The sequence below is a fragment of the Bipolaris victoriae genome, assembly GCF_000527765.1.
Source record: "Bipolaris victoriae FI3 unplaced genomic scaffold scaffold_30, whole genome shotgun sequence".
NCBI lineage: Eukaryota > Fungi > Ascomycota > Dothideomycetes > Pleosporales > Pleosporaceae > Bipolaris > Bipolaris victoriae.
This window is the reverse complement of record NW_014575362.1, coordinates 280,956-297,237: the sequence shown is the minus strand read 5'-3', so window position 1 is coordinate 297,237 and position 16,282 is coordinate 280,956. Positions and strand designations below refer to the sequence as shown.

The 16,282-nt window shown below is 49.5% G+C and overlaps 5 protein-coding genes across 5 annotated transcripts; 2 read left to right on the top strand and 3 right to left on the bottom strand.

The window, feature by feature from the left end:
• Positions 1–1,700: 1,700 nt before the first annotated feature.
• COCVIDRAFT_95589 (hypothetical protein) lies at positions 1,701–4,170 on the bottom strand (the record flags this gene model as incomplete). The annotated part of the gene is made up of 5 exons (XM_014702544.1): positions 1,701–2,498; positions 2,551–2,808; positions 2,863–3,729; positions 3,886–3,914; positions 4,071–4,170. The coding sequence occupies 5 exons, from the start codon at positions 4,168–4,170 to the stop codon at positions 1,701–1,703; spliced, it is 2,052 nt and encodes a 683-aa protein (XP_014558030.1).
• A 1,681-nt stretch (positions 4,171–5,851) lies between these two features.
• On the top strand, positions 5,852–7,755 carry COCVIDRAFT_95632 (hypothetical protein; the record flags this gene model as incomplete). The annotated part of the gene is made up of 2 exons (XM_014702543.1): positions 5,852–6,141; positions 6,201–7,755. The coding sequence occupies 2 exons, from the start codon at positions 5,852–5,854 to the stop codon at positions 7,753–7,755; spliced, it is 1,845 nt and encodes a 614-aa protein (XP_014558029.1).
• A 336-nt stretch (positions 7,756–8,091) lies between these two features.
• On the bottom strand, positions 8,092–9,247 carry COCVIDRAFT_36668 (carbohydrate esterase family 5 protein; the record flags this gene model as incomplete). The annotated part of the gene is made up of 2 exons (XM_014702542.1): positions 8,092–8,651; positions 8,734–9,247. The coding sequence occupies 2 exons, from the start codon at positions 9,245–9,247 to the stop codon at positions 8,092–8,094; spliced, it is 1,074 nt and encodes a 357-aa protein (XP_014558028.1).
• A 3,195-nt stretch (positions 9,248–12,442) lies between these two features.
• COCVIDRAFT_95658 (hypothetical protein) lies at positions 12,443–12,673 on the bottom strand (the record flags this gene model as incomplete). Its single annotated transcript, XM_014702541.1, has 1 exon — positions 12,443–12,673. A coding segment is annotated over one exon (231 nt), but the record flags the coding sequence as incomplete, so codon positions are not given.
• Positions 12,674–13,492: 819 nt separating this feature from the next.
• On the top strand, positions 13,493–15,527 carry COCVIDRAFT_14912 (hypothetical protein; the record flags this gene model as incomplete). Its single annotated transcript, XM_014702432.1, has 2 exons — positions 13,493–13,591; positions 13,644–15,527. 2 exons carry the CDS (start codon positions 13,493–13,495, stop codon positions 15,525–15,527), a joined length of 1,983 nt encoding a protein of 660 aa, XP_014557918.1.
• Between the last annotated feature and the right edge of the window lie 755 nt (positions 15,528–16,282).

Genomic DNA, 16,282 nt, shown 5'->3' with positions numbered 1-16,282 from the left:
CTTAGCAAAACGTGGACGGGTACGTACGGCATGTGGGGTGCAGCGCTGTCTGAAATGTGAATGTCACACGCACCCTCTTCATCCATATATCTTGCAAGAAAAAAAGATAAAAAAAGGCCCGCGAGGATGTGGGTGTTGAGGTTTGTCAAGGAACGTGCTCCAGACTTGTCACCCCATAAAACGCCTATCTTTCGGGTTCCGAAGGGGGGTCTTGGGGTGTTGGAACTAGGGGGGTTGGCGGTGGTTCATCCTGTAGTTCGGTACTTCTTTTGTGTCTGGGGGAGCATAGGACAGGGTAGGGTAAGAGGGTGTGGGGAGGGATGGGATACACGTGCGCGTGCGACGGGACGGGGATGGGATAGTATGTCACCTTGTTGATTTGTTAACTTGCCGGGACTATCTTTGCTACCGAGGGCGTGTTTGTGATCTACCGGGGTGCGTGTTTTAGAAGCGAGAAGGGAGAAGGGAGGGTATACAACGTGTTTGGCAAGGATGAATGGGATGGATGGGTGGAAATGGTCACACGCGGAGTATTTTTTTCTCCGCCGTGAACATGTTCGATTCTGCGGTTTCTCACGATTTGCACGATCGATGGAGTTTGTTGGTGATGTGTAACCTGTTTTTGTCCTCGACGATTCTTGGGTTGCTTTTTTTGAGGAGCAGCTGATGAGCAGCTGATGCGGGATGTGTGTTTCTGGTTGATCGTGGATGGAGATGGAGAAGACGTCATTGTTTGGGGCGTTGACGAGAGCGGCGGGTCATGTGGTGTGGAGAGAGATGGGATCGAGATGGATGCGTTGTCTTGGTTCCGGGTACCAGGAAGAGTTGAGAACGTGTTTGGGTTGATGGTGGTGGGGTAGAGTGGTTTGCGATGACGGAAGTGGGTTTTGGTTCCTTGTTGGCGCGATGGATTAGAAACAGGGAATGCGAAGAACTTCCTGTCAGCGACTGCAACAAAACTTTGTGACTAAGTTCGTTTATCATCACGCTCTATCGTGTTCACACCATATCTGCCCTTTACCACATTTCACAAGGTCTATTCCAAGTTTCACTCAACCCACCATCCCATCTTCCCCCCTACCATCCTCGTGCACAAAGCTGTATCTCGAACTATACTCTCCACGCTCTTATCTAATGTCTTCTGACACAAAATCTGAGAGCATCTTCTTACCTATCTCCCACTTTCAAAAAAAACAAATTCATGTTAATTCCTTCGTGACAGTGAGTCTAGATTCAAAAATGAAGCCAGCTCATCCATCATCCTTTTCTCTTTCTTTTTTCTCTAGTCCAAGGGAAACCGGTGGTATTTAGATTGAAAATTTGTGGATCCATACACCTTCTTGTAATGGTGAACTTTCCTTTTGTTCGGGAAGAGAGGATCTACATTCGAGGTATCAAAGACTATTCTGATGAGCCAAGATAGGTAAACAATCATCTTTACGACAACGCTTCGAAAATCTCACTCCAGCCACTGATAGAATCTCCAATCTTGTTATTACCGTTCTTCATTTCTAAAACATACTTAGCCCACATAGCCAAGTGTTTGGGTATCTATACAAACAACGTGATACAAAATCCTCAAACCCTAGACACCAAAAACACCTCACTTTCAAAAGAAAGGACGCCCTTTTTTCTTGTCCACTCCCAGAAACACAATTTTTTACTCAACTCAACAACACCCCAGAAGTCTGACCAATCTATCAAAGCCACAAAATACCATGACCGGCTTCACTTCCATTAGACGTGTGACCATTGCCAGCCGCAAAGTTCTTCCCACTACCAGTAGACTGCCCAGAAGATGGAGTAACCTGCGATGAGCGGATCCGAGGGCACGATGCTTTGTATGGAATCAAATCAGAAATGTTTGCAGGAACATCTTTACCCTCGATGACTCCTTCAATCACCGGCAGAATAGATTCGAAGTCGGTCAAGACACGCTTTGCATATGGCTGACTGTATGCGAGGTCATTGAGTAGAGCCACTACGTGCCGAAAAGAGTCGATATCAGTCTGGTTTCTCGGAGAACCATTGCGTCCCAGAAGCGAGCACAGAACCAAGAGAGCGTTGGACAACGATGTGATCATGGAGTGGCGAAGACTAAAGGGACTTCGTGCGTCTTGTGCAAAAGCAGTCATTCGACTAACAGTGCTTCCTGCCAAATGGGAAAAGTGAGCTGCATGATTCTCGTTGTATTGCAAGGATGTGATGACTGGACGGAAGCCCCAGAGGACCAAGTCTGTCTTCTTCTGGACCAGAAATGCTTTGATTGGCGACTCGACACCAGATCCTGTTTGCATATAAGAAACGCGCAATTCGGGAAGGTCATGGTCGAGGAACTGGGTGATTTGCGCATCAATGGCTTCTTGAGCTTGACCATCGGAGCTGCGTCCCTCCATGGAACAGCCAACGTAACGGGCCCAGAGTATCATGTAATGCAGGTACTGATTCATGAATATTCGTGGGTCCTGTTCGAGATCGAGTTGCATGGTAAGCATTGCCTGAAGGAGGTTAGAATTCTGGGCCAGATTGATATGTAGTATTTGAACTCACTCGATTGAACAACTCCATAGGTAGCTCGACCTGAATATCAGCTTCATGGATGCTGTATGGTCTTCCACATGCCAATGAAATGAAGCGGTCTGCAATGAAGACGTTCCAGAACACACATATGCGTTCATACGCTTGTTGCGTCGTGATATCGGCCCATGTAGACTGTTGGTGGAGAGAGTGTTGAAAGACGAGCCGGCCGGCGATTCCAATGCTGCTATAGGCGGGACCAGGCATGTCGATAAACGTATAGTACAAAGCCTGTTTAGGTTAGTTGGCTTTTAGCATGGTGATTGAGAGGAATATCGGGCTTACTTGAAAAAGCACACACTGGATCAGCGTCAGGTCTCCATTACCGCTAACCAATGACTTCTTATCGAGGAGATCGTCAGCTATTTCTGACCACCGCCAGCCGGCAGGTTTACTAGCATCAAGCGGCGAAACATTCAGCAGTGCATCGCAGCAGGCAAAGACGATATAGTTGAGGGCAAGGAAGTGACGCTCTTCGGGTTGAATGGCAGCGTTGGCCAACATCTGTTCGCCGCGACTACGAAAGTCCGTCTCATCTATGCAGGGATGAGACAGATGTATATCTGTGAAAAAGGACATCAAATACTGTTGATATTCGGCCGGGCTGGGGAACGACATGGACCGTCCGCCTAGGTGGACGAGGTGAGGAGTTTCGACGATAAAGGAGGATTCGGGGCCGGATATGGCCGACGATGTCGGGTTCGAGGGCTCTTGGGAGAAGAGGGCTGACTGGCCCATGAAAGCGAGAGCTGGATTGATGGGATCCAGTGGCGGTATAGGAAATGCAGCGGCATCACCCCCTCGAAAGCCGTCGCTGGCACCATCATCTCGCTCAACGCTGCCCATGGGCGTCATGGTCAAGCCACGGTCGCGCATCAAAGCCTCCATCATGGCCTCGACGCGGGCCATGCGCGCCTCCATGGTCATACCACGAGCGCTGGCATCGCTCGTCCGCCGCGCTGTTTCATCATGCGGCAGTAGACTACGGCGTGAGTTACTGCTGCCATTGCCGCTGGTGGTCGACGACTGGGCCTGGAGGGAGGGAGTTGGGCGACTGAGATGCTGCAGGGCCTCGGCTGCTGTCTGGTCTTCGGAAAAGAAACACCGCTTGCCGTTATCGACACATCGCTGGCAAGGGTTTTCGCCGGAGCACTGGAGAAGAGTCAGATCATGTGTGGAGGAGCTGCTGCGGTAAAACCATCAGTCGCGGAAGAGGCCGTCTCGCGCCAGCCAAGCTTGTGAAGCATTCGGAAATGGAGCCGAAGATGCACAACCATAACAGAGACACGAGCAACAGCCAAGACGTACCTTGAGCTTCGACCGTCTGCACAATACACCTACACGTGACTGTTAGCTAACAATTCTCAACTCCCACCCGTGGTGTTGCTGCCATGCGCGTGCTGTGTCGAGCGGCTACGGAACCATCGGAATGCAGCATGTGAAGCTCCAAGGATGCCGGGAGAGGTCTAATAGAGGCTAAAGGCGCGACGTACAAGCTTTGGGCGCGTATTTTTGGCGGACCTTCTTGCGCTTGGGTGACGACGACCTCCGTTCCATGTCCATATGTTGTATTGGTGAAGGATGGCTGTTCATGGCGCGACGACGAGGTTGGAAGAAGGAATGCGCTCCCCGAAGCTATTTCGGAACGCAACCGGGATTGGCCTCGCTAGCGTCATTCTGCTTGTCTCGGATGCAGCCACTTCAGCTCAGCAGGAACATCTCATCAAAGGCATTGTTGGTATCGGATGCAGTCGTAAATGGAAGACATGCTGGATGGCTTAGGGATGTGAAATTAAAATCCCCCATGTATGCAGAAGACGTCACCAAGCCGTCTACCGAACCAGAACCCTCGTCTGGACAGCACAGGCACATGATGTGGACAGGGTGCATATAAATACAGCTATTGTAGTTTACTCTACAATGCTCACTGGGCTTGCTTTGCCCAAATAATCCGAGTCGAACTCATCTGAATAGGTCTGGTTGCTGTTTGGTTTTGTTACTTCTGCTCGCCCTCACCCAAGTTATGGCGAACATACCAACAATCTATCCATATCTAAATAACACAACAGTACAGAGAGAAGGTTGAGAACACGAAGCCAGCTCCTGTATCTGGGAACGTCAAACTGCACTGCTGTCATACGGTCGTCAATGTTATGCGCTGCAAAGTATGGAGGTACAGTATGTATCCTCACATCAGACCGCCCGGCTTTTGACGTCAATCGTCGCTTAACCCCACACTAATGAACATGCATGTATTCTGAATTTGTACTGTATTACAGTGGTGGTGAACCGGGTGCATGCTACGAGGATCGGCTATCGAAGCCGCGTCATATAGCAGATGATTTAGCAACAAGCAGTTAAAGCCCCGACTTTGTTCATACACTATGTACGTAAGCTCAACCCTTGTATCGGGTCACAGTCTCGCAGCTGTTCCATCACCGGTAATAAACAAGAATGCAATGGTTCAACACGAAGTCTCCTGGTATTGGGTCGGAAGGATCGAGTCCAAGCTGCCGTTACTTACCCAACGCCTGCATGGACCCGCATGTCGAATGCGCCATATTCCTATCGCATGCAATCAGCCCACTCGCTCTACCATGTCGAGTCCGCCACCACAATACGAGGTGAATTGGGGGCAGATTTACTACATTGGTGTACAACCGTCGTGAAAAGCTGTACCGTGAGTGGAGTACCGAGTAACGAGAATTAACTTTGGCATCGGCAGCTCCGTGGCTGGTGAGTGCACACCACAGGCTACTCTATAACACCATGCTCTTCCCAGTCTTCATCTCCGCCACATTGACTGCCCCACATGGCAACCGGGTGAATGTCGCGGGTTTTCATCAGATAATGATTAGATGGAAAATTTTCATCTGATAACCCGCGCGTCCCCATGCGCGCCTCTCATTGGCTAGCCGCTCCGGTCGGTGCCGGGGGAGTGATCAAGATAAGATTTTGCTCACTGGCTGGGCCGGGCTTCGGTGAGCTTAAACCCGGACATTCACCTCCCAAGGGCAAGGTTAAGCTTCACTTGCATGCCACTAACTGCTTGAATCCATGCTCACCCTCACACCAATTGCTCTTCCCGTGCGTGGCCTGAGGCTACACGTCCATGACCCGCCAATGTTACCCACCCAGAGGCAAGGTTCTTCAGTGGACCCCGTGGAGCGCTGCTGGCTATATGAGCATGCAGCTCAGGCGAATGCTTGTTTGACCAATCTCTCCTTCTCCTCAACTTTGCTCTAGGTGTGCATGTGCACCATCCATTGTCAAGATGGGATTCAATTTCAAGGGACTGACCAGCAGTGCTATCCTCTCTGCAAACACCTCCTCCAACACTGACAACAGGGATATCGCTGATGTCCCAGCTTCCGTTCAAGGCCATACCAGCATGGAGGCTACTCGTCCTGATGAGAAGCTGGGAACTCCAAGGGGATCTTCTCTCAGCCAGAATTCCGACGAGGAATTGAACAAGGTCGATACCACTGCTGAACAGGGTGTGCAGGCAGTTCAGGCTGCCACCCTCATTTGGAAGAGGAGGGACTTGATCCTCGCATACGTCTTGTACGTCTACATTGCTGATACCATGGCTATCAAGACCAGACCCCACTAACGTCCCTTAGTATGTGGTTCATCCAGTTCTTCACTGCCTATGTATCAAGCACCTCGAGCACCCTTTCGCCCTACGTCACTAGCAGCTTCAACCAACACTCGCTGACAGCCTTGACCACTGTCATTTCCTCCATTGTCAGCGGTATCTGGAAGCTCCCTTACGCCAAGATCCTCAACATCTGGGGCCGACCATTTGGTCTATCCCTTGGTGTCTTCATATACGTAATCGGTCTTATCCTCATGGCAAGCTGCAACAATGTAAAAGCCTACTGCGCTGCTCAGACCTTCTTCTACGTCGGCTCCAACAGTATCAACTTCTTCATCACCGTCTTCATCGCCGACACCTCCAAGCTGAAGAACCGAGGTCTCTTCATTGCCTATGCTTCCTCTCCATGGCTCATCACCACTTGGGTCTACGGATACGGTATCAACGGTATCACAGCCAAGGGCGGTATTGGATGGCGCTGGGCCTTTGGCATCTTTGCCATCCTCTCCCCTATCGTCGTGTCCCCTCTCATCGTCCTCTTCGTCGTCTACGAGGGAAAAGCACGTCGCCAAGGCCTCATCACTCCTCGCCCAAGCCGCGGAAACTTTATCCAAACTGTACACTACTATCTCCGCGAATTCGATGCCATCGGTCTCTTGATCCTAGCTGCTGGACTCTCGCTCTTCCTCCTGGCCTTCAACATCTACTCATACCAGGCTGAAGGCTGGAAGTCGCCTTTGATCATCTGCTTCATCATCTTCGGAGCGCTGCTTGTCATTGCCTTTGGCATGTGGGAAAAGTACGGCGCTACAGTTACGTTTATCCCGTGGCCGCTGCTCAAGAACCGCACTGTCATCTTCACATACACAATGGCTGCCTCCCTGTACATCGGCTGGTACTGCTGGGACTCGTACTTTTACTCGCTACTCGTCGTTCTCTTCAACCAGACGGAAGTCCACGCCACCTGGATTGCGAACATCTACACAATGGGCAGCTGCTTTATCTGTATTCTGTACGGTGTGGCGCTGAGGTACTACGGCAAACTCAAGATTTACTCCATGTTCTTTGGTGTGCCCCTGACTATGTTGGGCGTCGGTCTGATGATCAAGTTCCGCCAACCTGACGAGAACATTGGGTACATTGTCATGTGCATGATTTTTATCGCCTTCGGTGGCGGTGTGTTGGTTATCTCGGAGCAGACGACGCTCATGGCTGTCTCCAAGCAACAGGATTTCCCGGCTCTCCTTGCCGTCGAGGCAATGATCATCGCTATTGGAAGCGCCATTGGATCTACCATTGCCGGCGCAATCTGGACCGGTGTCTTCCCTGTTCGTCTCCAGCACAATCTACCGGCAGATGCCATGAAGGACTTCAAGAACATCTACGGCGACATGAAAGTTCAGGCCAGTTACCCGGTTGGTAGCCCTGCTCGCGATGCTATCAACCTCAGCTACGGCCAGACACAACGGTACATGCTTATTGCTGCGGTGTGCGTCTACTGCATAACTTTGTTCAGCACTGTACTATGGGAGAATGTCGATGTGAGGAAGATGAAGCAGCGAACTGTTGGTCTGTTGTAAACAGTGTTCACTCTCAGTCTTGTATACATCTGGATGAAAACTGCATATTCTAGGTTCTAAAAGTATAAGAAATTAGAAATAATCGTACAAATCATATTTACAAAAATAATTTAATAAGTTTTCCGAGTCCTTCGAAGTAATAAAAAAGTTCCGCAGTAGATAGTCAGAAAAATGCCGTTGCTTCGATACAGTTCTTTTCTCCCTCTTTCCTTGGATAAATGAGAAGGGAGGGGGAAATGCAAGATGCGTATGTATATGCAGGGTATAAATGCAAAGGCAGAGAGACGTTGGCCAGGCTCCGTATAAGAGAGAACGTGCAGTGTAAGTGTAAGTTGATCAAACCAACACAACAGCCACAGCTCCCAACACGGTCAAATACCCCAGCACAACCCTCACCGTACCCGCCGCAGCATTCGCGACACCAGTCTGTTCAGCCGCAGCGGCTCCGTCAGTAATACTCGACAAAACCGCAGGCGCAAGCTCGGCCGTCGATGTCGTCGTCGGCGCCCCCGTCTGAATCGGTTTCGCGGGGACAAGACTCTGCGTCGACGACTGTGCTGTCGACGAGGGCGCCGCCTGTACAACGACGGGCTTGCTGGGTCGAACACTCACATCACCGGTACTCGCCTTGGCCATGCCGGCAACCCACTTTGTCACTTCGGCGTTGTGCTTGACAAAGTAGTTGAGGTGCTCGGTTACGTCTTGCGGCTCGGAGCCTACCGCGCAGATGGGGTCGCCGTAGTGGCAGTAGTCGAGGAGGACATCGGCGTATTGCGTCAAGTTTGCGAGTTGCTCGGGGGTGCGCGCGCGGGTACCGTCAAAGTCCTTTCCGCCGCCCACGGTGAAGTTTTGGTTGCGAGAGCGGGCGACGGCGCCAAAAGTTACTGCTGCGACGACTAAGTTTTTCGTTGCGTTAGCTACATGTTTATATTTACTGTTTTTTTTTGGGGGGGGGGGGGGGAGAAGGGAGATCATTACCATTTGAACCAGGAGCAACACTAGCATCTAACCCCGGATTATCGCCTTGCTCGCACTCAAACGTCGGTCCGCCGCCTCCCCCCAGCATATCCTGCGCTACGGATCCGCCCTGCGAGAACCCCAGGACGATTAACTTGCTATCCGGGCATTTCTCGCTGTATGCGCGCATCTGCTGCTGTCCGTTCTTCGCGCCTTTGGTGGCGGAATCGCACCATGACGTCTTTGACCATGCGGAGCTCTTTGAGGGGTACTCGACGTCCTCGTATCCGCACTTAGCGGTGCCGCCAATCGCGCTGCAGACTTGCTGCGTTAGGTTACCCAGACGCCCAGGATACGGTTCGTCGGACCCGCGCACGACGAAGATGTGGAAGGGTTTGCAGGCGTCTGAATTGAAGGCGAGGATCGAGGTCGTGTTGCAGTAGACTTCGGGGTATGGTGCATCGCAGCGTTTTTGGGCGAGGACGAGGCTGCTGCCGCTGAGGGCGACGAGGGTCGAGGCAAGACCGAGTCTCATGATTGCCGATGGTTTGTTTGTAGGTATTATGGATTATGATGACAACGGGATCCTTTTCTTCTTCTCTTTCTTTCTTTTTTCTTTCTGGTGACAGTAGAAGGGGAAAAGCGAGTGACGATGGGCTTGCTTTACTGAGCAAACACACACAACCTTGAACTATAGCACCGTACAGCAAAACAAGGTCGAGATCGGAGATGCAGGGCGTACGAAATACCGAACCAATTCTTCTCTCTTTCAAAAGAATGCAGGGTAAAAGAAAAAGAAAAGAAAGTAGTGTCAAAAGAACGAACGAAGAACTAGTAGAGTCGGTCCTACGAGAGCAAAGGAGATCAAGTCCATGATGTATTCACTCCCCTTTGAAAACAAGGCACAGCACACAAAAAGCCATGCATGTGCTCCACTCCTTGATTCCCCCCGATTGCCTTTCCTCTCTAGCCCTTTGATTTCTATACCCACATGTTGGCATATTCAAGGCGACTGCCCCCAAATTGTTGGTTGGCGGTGTAATTATCTAGCCCAATTGGGTAAAGTGCAATGCCGCCAACACGGCATGACGGCACGCCGCCAAGCATGTACGCGCCACAAAAACAGCCACACTAGGACTTGTTCATGCACCGTGTCTTGTATCGGCTTGCGCGTTCGTCTCCATCTGATCGGCTTTTCTTTTTGGTGGGAGGATTATGGGGGAAAAGAAAAAGGGGGATTTTGTGAGAATGGTGCGGTGGTTGCTCTGTGAGCTGAAGACAATGGGACATGTTGAGTGAAAGTGCGAAAAGGGCGGGTGTGGCTTGGATATGGAGGCTTAACGCCACAGTTCCTTTTTTTCTCTTTCTTTGTGATCTTAGAGATTGCGAGAGGACGGTTATGCTGGAGGTGATCGGGAACGTGCAGTTCGTTCCGTACCGCGGATGTGCGAATACGAGAGATTTGCTTTCAACGGCTTTCCGCGTTGCCGCCCATGGGGCTGATGGATAGACGTGTACCTTGCAGATGCTACTACTAGTTTGGGGCCTTGCCTGTTCCAGACCTTTAGGAGAAGCTGCATCTCCTTTTGCATCCACCTTTTGTTTGGTCTGCTCGGTATCGGGGTGCCGTCTTGGCGGGCCCTTTTTTAGATTGGAACTTTGATCTTGGAGAGAATCGGGTTGTTTGGTTCCGGGGCAGTGCTCGATGGGGGCCAGATAACCCCTGAGTATCCTGGGCTGAGATGGGTCTTGCTGCGCCTACTTGGGAAGGTCTGTTGATGCTGCCTGGTTAACTTCACATGCTTCCTCTCGCTCTGCTACTGCCTGTTATCTTATCAATGGAATGCATTTGCACGACATTCTGGTCTTGATTACTCGCATATCTACCCGTTGATAATGCACACCGATTTTAGTTTTGGGAATCTGAGGTCTCTAGAACCTTTTCTCGTATCGGACAATTGTAAGACTTCTGCTGCCTTAGGTTCTACACGCCCAGTGGTTTCCTTTGCTGTCCCATCTTCGTTACATCGCCAAATTTATGCATCAAATGCCACTTGTATGCTCATCACACCAGACGCGTAATACCAGCTTAACATTACCATACATCGTCACCATTTTCAGCTACAGAATTTGGTCTTGGATTCGTCGTTCAGGTTTGATTCGCGTATAAGGCGGAAGCTTCTCATGCATTCAACATTATCTACACATTGTGCAGTAAACTCACAGTCACTGCACTATGCATTCACCTATCTCCTTGTTGCACGCCAACACCAACAATCCTAGAGTCGTAACAAAATCTGTTCCAGCGAGCCCCTCGCGTAGCAAGAATACGCCATGCCAAAAGTGGGAATCTCTTCATTTAATATCTATTCCTTATTCCAGGGAAAGTCCTACACCTAGAAAAAAAATGAGGCACCTCGATTTCGAGCAAGTATTACCCTTTCCTTACGGGGGAATTTTCGGCAGCCAGCATTGCGCGGGCTACCTGAGTGAGGACCGGGTGGATCTATGGTAGTGTCGGTAGGAAACATGTCAGATAACCTTTGCAATTGATTCAATTCACTGTCTGGCAATTTGATTCAATCAACTGTTAGCAAGTCTACTTTACTAGCATACCGCAATACTTTGATACTCGGAAGAGCGAAATCGATAGAAAGAAAGGAGAGCAGAATTCTGTTATTACAGATCTATCTCGTGTTCCGCTAAGTAGTTTCACTCTCTGTTTCATTCGTGGTGTGTGTGTGTCTACCATCAAGTGATACGAATACAAACACCGTAATCCATGATCATTTGCCCAACCACAACAAAGCCTCCTATTGCTGGCGCACCACACAAAACCAGAAGCCCGAGCCACATACAGAAGTCATTCTCGCGATGCTGGAACGGATGTACGTCTGCTAGATAATATTTGTTGTTAGACATATTCCTTTGCATTGATTCTAGCTTGACGGGCTTTATGAAGTCCCTAGTGGACTCCACGAAGCCTTCTCGCATAATGCTCCATATCTTTTTCTAATGCGACCTCGTCCTCCATCTCTTCTATATCCTTGAGTGGGACATTCAAATTTCTAATCATGTCCTGCCGGTTGGAATCGTTTATTTCTAGTTCGTCAGCCCTTTGCACAGGCATTTCTTCAAGCTCTTTTACCAATTCCCTTGTCAGTCTAAGTATTTCTTCCCTCTGGAACCTCCATACGCGTGCAGTTGCTGACGATGATTCCCGAGTCAACTCTTCGTGTGTTGCATCACCATCAGGCTTGGTGTCGGCGTTATATTTCTGCACTGCTGGCTCAGACCTCTCAATTATTTCTCTGAATAGGTGACACAACAAGGGTGATGTTCTCCATTACCGGGGAGAAGCATAGAGAAAAAAGTATTTGTAGTGATTCCTGCTGTAAGAATGTGGTGGCGAGATATAGTACAATCGACTTAGCTCGTAAGTGTGCGGAGAAGCTGTGCAGCACTGGAACTACTGACGATCCATAACGGGGGCTGATTCGAATTTATCACACGTAGTAACTAGAAGGGGATGTGTTGATTGCTATTATCCTCTACGATTGGATGCTGCAGGTAGCTAGATGAAGCAGCGAATAGCATCGCTGACATTTCATGCAAGAACACTTCACACACACATGTATCAGGCTACTCTCGCAAGAATGCTGGAGATCTCCGGCTCTAGTGCAATCGTATAACGAGTCCGTCACAACATGATTAGTGTTGAACGACAGCTCTAGAATATACGATTGGGTCCACAATCGGGAAACAGTCTGAGAGACATCCTGCTTACCAGTGCGACCAGTCGTAGAGTGGTTCTCGTCTGTTGCCGCTCTTCTTTCTTATCACCCTCTCCGTCCCAGAATTCGACGAGTGGGGGTGGAGCCGCATCGTACGCTACACAGTATGAATACGACGCAGAAGACCGCGATCTCGAAGTCTCCACGGCGGGGGTCGCGAGGCCGCCATGGTAGTACAGTATCCCCGACAAACACTAGCATGAAGTAAGAAAGTACTACTACTGGTTCACGTATCCAACTTCGCTAAAGCCAGCATTTTTGAGCGTGTCACCGCCTGCCAAAGCGGATAAATCTGGCCACCACTCCTCCTTAGCGATACAGTCCCCATGTTTCAACAGAAATGTAAGGCTGGTGCGGTGTTAATGCAGCTAGTAAGTAAGAAACAACCGATAGCATGAAATGTGTGCGTATCTTTCCTATTGCAAAATCGGATCCTAGAGACATTATCTTGAAGAATAATCTGTCTTGGACGATAGATATATGCACTGTGGAACTGAAGGAGTAAAAACCTAAATACTGAATGATCTCCCACTCTTCGGGATTTCCTGTAGATAGGGGGGTCACTGGGTATCAAGGCGACTTCCCGAACTATGATCAGCGATTCAATTGTTCAAACAAACCGCTTGCTTTGACAACACGCCTTCCAATTCACTCTCGATCATTCTAGCGAACTAACGATAACCTTTCATTGTGCTCCAAACAAGTCTTGTACACAAACACGCGCTTTTGACTACTTCGACACTGTAAACCATCGCTGCTAACTACTTTTCTATACTTTGTCAGATCTGAAATTACCCCCTTGAACTAATCTACGCCACCTCTATGCGAATAGCAATCTCAAGCAAGGTACTAGACTCAAAAATCACACTATCAACCCAATCTTTCACGTTTCGAAGTTTCATTCTCAAAAAAGCGTATGCATATTCTTTTCACTCACTGCGTCACCATCACGAACAAATCAATCATTTCGATCCCAAGCATCCATCATGGAGCAAATTTTGGAAGCCGTCCGTACGAACGCCGATCACCTGACTGGTATGTTCAAACCCAAGGAGCAGGCAAAGCGTAGAAGCAGCATTATAGAAGTACGCAGTATCCTCCCCTAACGTTTTAGATCTTTGCTAACCACTTCTTTAGGCATTGTTCGCGCGGCATGCAGAAATATTCGCAAAAATGGACTTGGATGAAAATGGTATGCCCAGGCCTGATGCGACTACGCCTTCTGTAGCTAGGCGTGCTGTGCCCATCACTCATGTGGCTACTGCTCCTGTTGTTGCTTCTGCTGTACCAACTTATCCTGTGGCTACCTCCGCTACGACCTACCCTACCGTAGCTGCCCCTACAGTGGCTTTCCCTTCTTTGGCTGTCCCTACTATGGATGTCCCTACTGTAGCCGTCCCTGTTGTAGCTACCGGAAACATCACGAATACGAACCATCCTCGAATAGCAAAACGACGGAATGATGAGGAGATCGTCGTCTCGGAGAGAGAAAGCAAGCTCAAGACAGCAAAGCATCGAGCTTTACGACAGCAACAACGACACATGTTGGTAACCAAGAATCGTATAGAACATCATCGAGCACAGAGGGCTCAGGGGTTTCGCGTTCATGGACCAGAGGATGAGACCGAATCTTTGCATCCCCAATCAGCGGATTCGCTGGATGCCGATCCGAAACCCTCTCAAGACATGTCCTTTTATGAAAACCAAACATATAAAGAGAGCCATGCCTATGTTCAGGAACGGCTTACGAATATCCTCGGTGCAGAGCGAATGAATTTCCAGCTGCTCCCTTCAGGCCACAATCCCATTGACCCTATCATCGCCGAACACAACCAGCGAACAATCACAAATAGTATACTTGACCAGTGGGAAGCCCACAAGGTTGAAATGCGTCGTCAGGAGGAGGAGCAAAAGCGCCAAGCCCATGAAGAAGAGGTTAGGAGATTCAAGATACAGACTCTCCTCGATCACTACCGCCAACTATACATTAATCGGTTGGAACAGCTAGCTCTCTATGGTCGTGATCTTGAAATGGGTATTGGATACATCGAAGCTGCTCTAATGGCCGGTGGCCTTTGTGAGGCGGCCAACGTTATGCAAGACATGACGCATCAGGTCCTTCTTCCCATCCATACCCTGCTACAGAAATGCGACAAAGAGATACCACTGGAAGAAGCTGGTGCTGGAAAGTTGAAGAGCGTGTGGCCAATAGATGGTATTATGGCAGTGTTCGAGTATCTGCAGGGCGAGCCTTACCTTCCGCCCCAAGCTATTGATATGATGCAGGGGATTCAGGTCATTTGCACAGCGCTCAACAATCCGACGCCTTTCCAGAATCCACTTGATCCCAAGCCGGTTTTAAACAATGCCCCCAAACCATCTTTCAACAATAACTCGAATTTCCAACATACTTCACACCAAATTATTCCTGCAGCAAAGCCTTCTCCTTCTAAAGGGCTTTCAGTCATCGGCGCTGCATCAGCACCTGCTGGCAGCGGATTTTCCAAGCTTCTTGCGGCGACTGCTCAGAGTGTCAATCAGGAACAAAATAGAGAGCCAGGCTCTACAAGTAGTGGCTTCGCGAAACTCCTTGCTGCCACCGCCGAGAAGGCGAACAGCACCCAAGAAGCGAGTTCTGGCACTGCTCCGAACGTCTCTCCGAATACCACCCTCGAGACCGACCTATCACCAGCTCACGCAGCCCGAACGACAGTACTACAGTACATCGCCACCGAAAATCTCTACTTCGCAAGCGAAGTCCAAGACCTCATTAGGAATAACACTGTCGTGGGCATCCACCGCCGCCAGGCCTCCGAATACCTCAAGGAGCTTATTGGGCTAGCCAACGGCGAAGAAGGTTTCCTCGGAGAGATGGATGCCGGCAGCTATAGGATGCAAATCGAGACGTGTGTTACCAAGATCAATACTCTACCGACCAACCCGCGACTCAACAGGGATACGCAGGCGCTCAAGAAGTTGTGCGGAATCGCTTTGAAGCTTTGGAGTGTGCATGCGAAGTAAAAGTGGGAGCGGGGTTTCTTGGTCTTCCAGTTAGGTACGTTTGCGAAGACGGATGAGGGAGTTCGAGCCGTTTTTGAGTAGTCAGGGTATGTCTAGGCGTTGGCTGGGTCTATCACTTTGCTTGGCGATCTTGATGACTCTTTTACTTTTTGGCTGGATCGTATTGATGTGTTTCCACTAGTTGGAAATGAATGAATCGTCACATATTGTTTTACATCATTCATCAGTGATGTATTAGTATCTCATGTTAGTGGATAAGTAATGTAGAGGATCGTTCTCGCATTCTCTTGCGATGCTGCATCTTGTGTTGGCATATTGACACAAAGAGTTGTTCACCCCAATATCCACAGTGCCTTTGCATTGCAACCATGTCTTCCGGCCGGAGATGCCGGTATAGATTAAACTACCGCCAGAGGCTAGGCACCGGACCGGTCCCTTCACAACCACACTCGTTTTTCCTGAATCATGTTCTGAAGATAGATGAAAATGTAAGACCTAGTGCAATGTAAATGTGTCAGTGCAATATGGTAGTCTATCTCATCCTCGCCACGAAATACAAAGCAGGCCCTTTTTCAAACACTGGACGCGATTCATATCATGCTCACAGTATACACAACACGAGTCGAGCTCAACCATTTTTGATCAACGTTACATTTTACTGACGACCCAGAAGCAAGCCATTGTGTAATGGCCAATCGGAAATCGCACAAATGATTCTAACAATGTCACGTCGACCACTCCCTCGGACTACAGAT